Source organism: Diuraphis noxia, unplaced genomic scaffold, assembly GCF_037042655.1.
Source record: "Diuraphis noxia isolate RWA-SAM2 unplaced genomic scaffold, SU_Dnox_SAM2 contig0001, whole genome shotgun sequence".
In the NCBI taxonomy this organism is placed as follows: Eukaryota; Metazoa; Arthropoda; class Insecta; order Hemiptera; family Aphididae; genus Diuraphis; species Diuraphis noxia.
The window spans coordinates 78,585,444-78,595,655 of NW_028301711.1; the positions used below are offsets into that span (position 1 = coordinate 78,585,444).

The 10,212-nt window shown below is 26.4% G+C and overlaps 1 protein-coding gene across 1 annotated transcript; it reads right to left on the reverse strand.

The window, feature by feature from the left end:
* Window positions 1-4,022: 4,022 nt before the first annotated feature.
* On the reverse strand, window positions 4,023-7,225 carry LOC149061915 (uncharacterized). The gene is made up of 6 exons (XM_089221337.1): window positions 7,016-7,225; window positions 6,590-6,671; window positions 6,118-6,365; window positions 5,691-6,028; window positions 5,278-5,536; window positions 4,023-4,301 (listed from the first exon to the last, which is right to left on the reverse strand). The coding sequence occupies exons 1-6, from the start codon at window positions 7,223-7,225 to the stop codon at window positions 4,023-4,025; spliced, it is 1,416 nt and encodes a 471-aa protein (XP_089077463.1).
* Between the last annotated feature and the right edge of the window lie 2,987 nt (window positions 7,226-10,212).

Sequence of the window (10,212 nt, forward strand, 5' to 3'; positions counted from 1 at the left end):
TCCTTTTAAATTGGTTATAACCATTTTCCAATCTCTCAAACTGTTCTGATTAAAGGTCCTTCTCAACATTAATAAGGATTAAAAATCGCTATCGCGATTAACTGGATTGTTTTAACACTTTTAGCATTTTTTACTCAACACCGAAAAAGAAAATTACAGAAAAATTGATCATAAAGATACTATACTATAAATATTTATAACCAATGATATAATTAATAAATTTGCTTGTACAAAATTTCGCATTTCCGCCATAAAAAAAGTACTAATATTTGATTTATTGTTAGATTTTTGTACATTTAAATTTTGTCATATTTTTATGACCAGTTATAAATATTTCGGATATTTTAAATTTTAATTGTGATTTTTTTTTATAAAGAGTATTATTAATGATATACCTACGTTACTGTATTCTTTTATAAATTTTACTTATACAAATACTATTCTAATAATTAATGGCCCAATAGGTTGATATTGCAGGGATGGGAGCGGGAAAAATTAGTAGCTTGAGCCTCAAAAATTTTAAATACATTATTACTGTCTATAGCAGTGGCGTACATTGTTATCACCCCTATTTTAAATTATTGTGAATTTTCAATTTCAATGTTAAGTAAGTAATTATGCTTACTATTTAAAAAAAATTGTATAGGATATACATATTGTATATTCATTGTTAAGAATGATAGGTATAATTTATTATTTTGTATGTATAGAGTATAGACCATGATAGACTAATTCACAAAAAAAATAAAATAAATATTACATGAATGGAATATGGCCAATATAGGGATGCTGATTGAAACATTTGAAGGTAGGTAACCTGTTACCTGTATATTGTTTACCCGCTTATATTAAATTTTAAAAAGTTTAAAATTATTGTTTTTTATGATCTGCATTATTAATTAATATATGCATTTTGTACATGTATGTTTTGATATTATGATTTTTATGGTACCTACATATTACTATAATAGTTAACATAGCTCCTACATTTTGTCTTTGGCAGTAAATAGTAAAAGCTTAATATTACCTACCTAATTAATAGATAACTACTTTAAATCATTACATTGATTGTTAATATATGTATATTTATTTAATTATACACAATAAATCTATTAACATTTATTAGATATTAGTACAGCATTTGTACTACCTTCTATTATCAACCAAAATTAAAAATTAATAGGTATGTTTTTAGTTATTATAGACAACTTTATCTATTTATTATAAATTTAAAATTAATTAAGTACCTATTCTACTATAAAAAATAAAATACCACTACACAAACAATGAAAAGTTTTTTTAGAATTTATAGTATATACATGATGCATATTGCATATCTACATATTATATTAGTAGGTAACCTTACCGTAGCTCTGATCTCAGTTTTATTCTACTGTTAATTTATAATTTTTAATTCATATAAATTCATATATTTTACAAATCATCTATTTATGATTGGCTTAAACAAATGTATAGATGAAGGGGTAGACAGATGAGAGGCATTGATCAATTTAAATGAAGGTAGGTATTATCAAGATACCTATTGATACCAAAAATCGGTATCTAGTCACTTAATGTTTAAACAAATTTAAATTGTTTTAAAGTAGTATATCAGTTCCAGTAAGTATATAAGTAATGCTTTCTTTAAATATCCAAATTATATCTACAACTGTTTCTGTAGTACTTACCTATATCAACCTCTATGCATCCATTACTAAAGAGTAAAGGTGTTAGAACTTGTATCTCAAGATGAAATAAACATAGATGATATTAATTTTATGGAAATTGAACCTCTTGAGGGTATAAATAATAATGCCGAAAATACTTGGCACTTGCCATAATCCTGTTCAGTCATCACCACAATCTTCCAAAGTAATAAATTATTGTAATTCTTTGTAATTCTTTAATGTTAATGCAGGTAATTAAATAATAGGTATACTTTAATAATTAGATTTTTAACCTATATATATATATCCATTTATATCTCATACATATACAACCAAGAATGACTGGAAGTAACAATGGTAATATTCAAAATAGATTCAAGAAATCCAAGAGGGGAATATGATACTTAAACGTTATGAACAGAATAATATAAGTGATATGAAAATAAGAAATAAAATGGTTACCTAATTTAATTATTGACCATGAATTTAAAGAAAGTTTATATGAGACATTATCTTCAGCCCAAATTTAACAGTTGAGTGTTTTCAAACTGAGTCTGAATTTGTTTACTCTATATCAAAAAATAAACTAAAATATAAGATTGGCACGTGGTAAATTATATAATAAGAAATTCGCGATTTACAAAACAGTTTTAATGTAAAACAAAATATTTTATACAAAACCATCAAACCAAATGAAGGTTTTAATTTTTCCTTTACATTATTTTATTACAACACATTGTTTCATTTTATTTAAATATTAATATTTCTATCTATTTTTAGGAGTTTTGAATGATATGATAGTTTGGCAAACAAATAATAATGAATTTATAAGACTGTTATCCTAGACAAATTAGCAAAACCTATTGGTTATAGGTACAAGAAATTATTAGAAAGTTGCCAAGAGCTAGAATAATTTATTAGTTATCTGGCCACGAGAGTTGTTAATATGTTTCAGTTGGTTAGACAGTTAGTATAAATAATAAATATTACAATAAATTAAAAAAATTCTGAAGTATTTAAAGTTTAATACCTACTACTTACAATTGAATAATCATTTACAATGAAGCAAAATCATTAGGTATATTATAAATCAAGATGATTTGAAAGATTCGAATAATAGATTTCAAAAATGGAATATGAAAATTAAAGACATCCTATACAGTACTGTTAGCTGTTATAATTTGTTATAAGCAAGGCTCGGAACTTTAGGCATTTGCATATTTGTCTAGAAAGTGCATATTATTAAATATTGTATGTGAATAATTGTATTATTTTCAATAAATTGCAGTTTAGCATATTTTGATGTTTTTAACGCATATATAATGCGCATATTTTAGTACTTTTTAGCGCATCAAGTTCCGACCCTTGGTTATAAAGTACAATCTGTGATTTAATTTTCATTCTTTTATGGTAAACTGATAATAATTATAATTAAAAACTTATTTTTGCTGTCCTCTTAAACACAATAGTTCAAAATATAAGTTGTATATAATACCTATAGCCTATTGGTACATATAAATGTAAAAGCATACTTACATAGCTATGTACAAATGTATTCCAATGTAAAATGCATAATATTTTTAAATTTATCTACTTTAATATGATGAAAGATCAGTTAGAGGAGGAACGTTGAATCGTGATTTTTTAATATACTATGATATTATATGCCTGAAACCAGTATTGTATAATTTGTAGAACTGTATTAGTTGCAATGTTTATAACTGCTTAAGGTATTATTAAACCTACTGCATACCTTTTTAATAATTGAATTTAATTATAATATTTATAATATTTTTTTAGATTGATTTAGATTTTGATCTACTTTTTTCTAATAAAAAAGTAGGTATAGTAGTTTATAATGGTTTCCAATATTTTGTACAACAATTTTATAAGTATTTGGAAAATTGTCAAACCAAAATTGTGAAGGAAAAAATATATTGATTCTAGCTATTTGCTAGTGCTAAGCAAACCAAAAGAGCCGGTAATTAAATCCATATACCTACAATATTTCTTTATTTACGGTACGTTTAACATGTGTGTATGGTTAACGAATAATGGCTAATAACTAGAGATTAAATCATAAGTATGCATCTTACCTAACCATCCATCAGTTATACAATGTACATAGGTGTTTTTTTTTTTTTATTATTTGAAGGAGTTTTATGCAGCATAGGAAATTGTGACAACAGCAGCCACATTTTACAATTTAATCTACTTAAAAAACAACCAGAGTTCAAAATTAAAATACATGTTACATGAAAAGGTTTAAAATATAAATAAGGCAAAGTAAATTATTGAAATATCAATTTAAAAGTAAAAAAAGGTTAAGAGTATATTTTTACACTTATTTTCTAATTAATGATCCATGACAAAATTATGAGCTAGTCCTCGAAGGTACTCTAATATTTGTCGATCTCCAAACTGTTGAACTAGATGTAAAATCCGATTTCCTGCATCTACATATTTTCTCTTGGATGGAGGTGGTTCATTTCCACGGACAAGAAATTCATAGTACAAGTCTCGTTCTGCTTGTACTTTTTTCAGCTCAATAATGAATGTCCAAATTGTTGGATTGTTTATGCTGAGTTGAGCTTGAAGCCTCCTGTGTGATGCTTCAGCTATGTTGTTCGTTTTCTGTTGAATAGCAAACAAATTAAATAAATTCATATTTTTCAAATAAATGTAGATAAAGAAATAACTTCATTAAACTAAATAAAATATCTAATGAAGTTATTGGGATTATAACATATATCTGTATACATATATTATGTACATGTACTGGATGTAAGCAGTTATCGAAAAGGAGGTCGATAGAAGATAGAGTTCCTATTAATTTTTGTTTATATTTTGAGAGCACTCCTGATTATTTTCTTAAGAATGTGGAGACAATCTGTTTTATTTTGTTCAAATAAAATTGTAATTTTGCAATTATTATTTCTCAATTTAGTACCTATTTAATAAGGTATTAAAATTTAATTTAATGATTATTTTTCATGATTTTTTATTATGCCGTCTTATCCATGGACTAAAGTCTAGTATATAAGTATAATATTTAATATATATAATATAGTATAGTGGTCAAGTCTTGTCTCTTATTTTCCAAATTCAATCACTGGGTGTACCAGCTAGACAAATGAATATCAAATGATGATACTTGTTAAGCATTTAAAAGAATTTTAAATTTAGAATAATAATAAATTATTTAAAGGTATGCTCTCTAAAAATTTCCAAAAAGGATTGTTAAAAAATTGCATTACCTACTTTTTGAATTAATTTACTCTCCAAAAAGATTGATAATTAAAAATGGAAAAATTAAATCCTTTGAATAAAATAAATGTTTTTAAAATCAATATTTTTCTATAAATTATATTTAGAAAATTTTACTATTTTTAATTTTGTTAAAAGGATTCAAGTCAAATTTAAAATTCTTTATTTTCAGCATTAAATACACTATAAATATAGGTAGTGCAAATGTCGAAAATATATAAATAAATAAAAAACAATTTTAAATATTAATTAAAAGGAGTTTTGTTTAACTGTCAGTGTCAGATCTTTTTGTTACACTGTGACACTCTGTATGTATATATAATAAAGATTCAACAAAAATTACCATTTGTCCAGCTAGAACTCTGTTGTATAAATTCCATGTTGGAATTGGAAACGCTGGAATTCTTCTTACACCTTCTCTTCGTAATATACCAATATAATATGTTTCCATCCAATCTAGAATTGGCTGCAAAGTTGGTTCTACTAGTTCTAGTTCTTCACTCAAATCCTCAAAGCTTTGAACAACATTATCTGGGGGAACAAATGCTAATGCTATTATCATTCTAGCATATAAATTGAAGTCTGCATTATTTCTATTATCCCTAGAAAAAAAAAATAATATGAAATAACCTCATGAATTATGATTAATATTTAGTTATACTTATATTACTTATATCATATAAAATTATTAACTATAATATAATTAATTTGTATTCAATTATAGGTACATAGCGCACAATATATGTTTTAGCTTACGACATCAATCCTGCAGCTCCAATTTGTTTTTTTAAATTTTGAAGGAGGTGAAAAAAACAGCCACGAATTTCTATATTGGGAAATTCAGCCCTAAAAGCATTGTGAATAGCCAATTCATAGTCTACTGATATGCTTCCTGCAATTATAACAGGTGATAAATTTTTTATCTCAACGAGCATTCGGGTATAAGTTGCTTGGTTTTTGTTAGGCAATAATGCATATATACAAGGGTGAACACCACCATTGTGACATCCTAAAATCACAAATACTTGAGAAAATAGAGATGGAGCTATTTTAAATGTCCCATCAACAAACCACTGAGGAGATAATGAAAGTATCTAAATAAAATTTAAAAAAATATCAATTAATTTAAACAAATTATTGTTATTTTGAAAAATTATTTTAATTTTGAGTTTTAGAAGCATACTTCTAAGCCCCTCTGTCGACCAAATAGAAGAATTCTATTATTTCCAGTTCCTGTGTCACATAAAAGAAAATTCTCAAACACACCAGGCTCAACTTCATATTCCTTAAAACTATTTGGAATTTCCAAATCAAACAAATTCAAAGGAGCAATTGGAATTTGTGGTCTGTTTACACGTCTAACTCTTCTTATAGTTTTTTTCAATGTATCGACAGATGACAAAGCTCCTTTGCCAGCAACTGTTAATCCCTCTAAAAAAATTAATTTAGGTATTGTAACTCTTGTATATTAAGTATAATTTTTTTTTAAATTAATTAATTATTAAAGCTACCAGTGAATCACTTAATTACCAAGCAGGAATAATGATATATTAATATAATATTATACATTTGTAACCATATACTTATAGATTATCTTTACTATATTTTAATAAAAAAACTCATATTTCTAATCATAAAAGTTCGCTATTTTTTACCTATACATTGGTTGATCACAACAGCAGGAGCTTCCATAGTATCCCCAGCTCTCCTTTTGATTCTGTTGATAGTGGAAGCAATCTAATATTTATAAAGTAATTTAAAATATAATATTATTAGTGTGATCAGTATCTAAAGCTAAATTTTTAAATGTCAAATTTGAAAGTACATAATAAAATATTATGCTTTGGAATAAGAGATTAAAAATGTATGTTTTCAAAACGTAAAAAATGGCAGAATTGCCTAATGAAAATATTTAAATTTTAAATTTATATAAATTTAATTTAAAAAAACATAAAAATATAATACGATTTAAGATTTAACACAATTTTTGTTTACAAGACTATACTTTAAATTAGAGTAAGTAAGTACTTATTACTTTAGAACCTCATGATTATTTATTAATATTATATATTATTACTTACCTCAATACTAACAGGAGATTCTTCATGACCACCATGGTTGTTTTTAACAAATATCAATCCGTCTTTAACATGGATTCGACCCTTGCAATTTATGTCCCTCCTACGACATCTAAAATATTTTGTTACTTGATCAGCACCCATTTTATCAAAAATATACTGGAATCCTTCGTAGCATATAACCTCATTTGATCTTATTGTATCCAAATCCATATTTTAATAAATTGAAAAAGATTATATAGTAAAAGAAATGTAAATAAAATATAGTAAACGATCAACAAATAAATAAGATACGAGCACGTTCACTGTTAAAATTCAAATGAATTATACGAGGTTTCGGAAAACAATAGGTTAGGTTAGATCAGCATATATTACTAATATTTACTAATCTATTTATAACAATATTTATATTTTATTATACTTATATATATATATCGCCTACAGTCCATACTCCATACAGTTACACACACGGCGACAGCAAGTAGCAACAACAACACGGTCCACGGAAAAACCCGAAAAAATATGCAAGACGCACGCCATATTGCTCCATAAAATTAAGTCAATACCTAATCAGCTGATAGTTTCGCTACAATCGGAAATTCATATTATGTGATTGATGAATTATTATTTATTTAATTATGCATAATCGATGACTGATGGATTTTAATAAAATATGATAAATAAAATATACGCGTACTTTATATATCTGTGGTTCTAATAGGTACCTACCACAATATGAATACAATATAGGTATTAGTATTGACTATTAATGTATTATTATTATTATTATTACTTATTATTCACCTACATTTAATAAAATAATATTATGTACCTATGTAGAAAGTACATTTATTATGTATAATATATAATATATTATAATATTAATTTATTACACAATATATACATGACACATTATATAAGGATTTATTAGAAACATATAGTGAGTTTAAGTGCTGAGTTCTTAAAATGTAAGTACTACCTACAAGGCTACAGCTTGCAATTACCTATACTAAGATAGTGAAAATTTTCACTAAACGGATACTAAAATGTCTTATTGATATTGTGTTATTTATTTTTTATCATATTAGGCTGTCATATTGTCATTTTATTTTTACATTTATTACCTAATTCACATTCTAAAAAAACTGAAGAAGAAACAGATATCAATAAGTAAATTATTTTATTAAATTATTACAAGAATTAAATTTATATTAGAAATAAGTGTTTAATAAAATATATAAATGTATGTGTTTATGACACTGGTCTAATTATTGTCATGTCCCTCCCCACCCAAAAAAAAAAAAAAATTCTAGCCCCAAAAAAATTCAGAGCACGTCAATCAAAGATGTATTACAGGCCTCACAGGTTAAAAATTGCAATCTCCCAACTACAAAATTCAAATTGCTCATAACTGTTGAATTTAAATTAATTTTAAATTTCAGTTATTTATATTTTACTTGTATATACTCCGTGCCACGAGAGAAGGAACCCGTGTCCCGACCAAATAGCAACCGACTCCGCGCATCCCCCACTTATTTGACATATCGAAAGCGCGAACTGTAGAGGATAAAGTGGGGGAAATAGAGCTTAGTAACGCTAGCTGCCGTCAGTCTGCATGCGCGAAACGGGTTCCTTATCTCGTGGCACGGAGTATAATTAATAGTTAGGTACATATTATACAGTTATTTATTAATTTAAAATTAGGATATAGGCAAATAGCAAATTATTAATTGTTTAATACATTTACGATAAAATATTATTTAGGTACCTCGTAGGAACCTACGTAGAAGCTAGCACCTACTAATACATTTTATAATTTAACTTTAGATACAGTGAAATAGTGAATATGATTATTGAATCAAATTAATTCATCGCATGACTTCTAAGAAACAAAGTTTTATTTCTTGAATGCAATGCAGTAATTTGAAATCCATTTGAAAATTTCATTGCATGTATATAATATATAACAATATAAGTACCTAAAAGTTTCATAAATCTACAAATAATATTTTTAAATTACAACAAAAAAACTATTCTTGGCTTAATACGTAATTTCGTCCAAATTTTAATTTAAAAGGTCTGTAAAAAATTATTATGTTCATATATTTCCAAGTCTACTCAAAGCCAACTCTGGCCCATTTTAGGATCCGTTGTTGGTCATATATTTGTTTTTGTTATTGGGCTGTACCATAGTTTTGAGAAAAAACCCAATGATGTCTGCCAATATCTACAAGAATTTGTTGATGACACCAAAGATGTTGTGTCATATGGTATCGAATTTGACGGCAAAGTATTTGAGTGTATTATTAAATCATTTATAGCTGACACACCAGCAAAAGCGTTCTGTCCTCAAATAAAAAATCACACCGGGTACTTTTCATGTACAAAATATAAAACGGAAGGAGAGTTAATTACTAGAATGTGTTTCCTTGATATCAATGCACCATGAAGAATTTGTCCTAGGTTCAGACGAATCTTACCATACAGGAATTATTCCACTCACAGCAATACCCAAGTTTTCGTTTGTTTACAATATTCCTAGTGACTACATGCATTTAGTTCTTTTAGGAACAATGAAGAAATTAATAGCCTTTTGGATAAAACACGGAGGTCCTTTAAATGTACGCATGCGATCAAAAATAGTCGAAGATGTATCAAAAATATTAATTGAAAACATACGACCTGTAGTGCCTAGCGAATTTCAAAGAAAACCACGTGCATTGAATCATTTTTCTCAGTGGAAAGCAGTAGATTTCAGAATGTTTTTGTTGTATACTGGTGTTGGAGTATTAAAGAACAAAGTTCAGCCAGATGTGTACAACCATTTCATTACATTACATGTTGCTATATCATTATTGAGTGTAAAAGATCAAACTTCTGAAAATATTGATTATTCTGAAAAGCTTTTACTTCATTTTGTAAAAAGCTTTGGCACAATTTATGGTTTAAAATATATAAGCCATAATATTCATGGACTTATTCATTTGTCAGAAGATGTTAGAAACCATGGAGCACTTGACAATTTTTCTGCTTTTAAATTTGAAAAACTTTATGCAACAATTTCTTAAGATGTTACGTAAAGATGAAAAACCTCTTCAACAAATAATAAAAAGATACAATGAGTTAGTAATCAAACCAGGTCAACAATCTAATTATTGTGATAACTATTTAGATTATCCAAAAGTGTTAACTTCTCAACG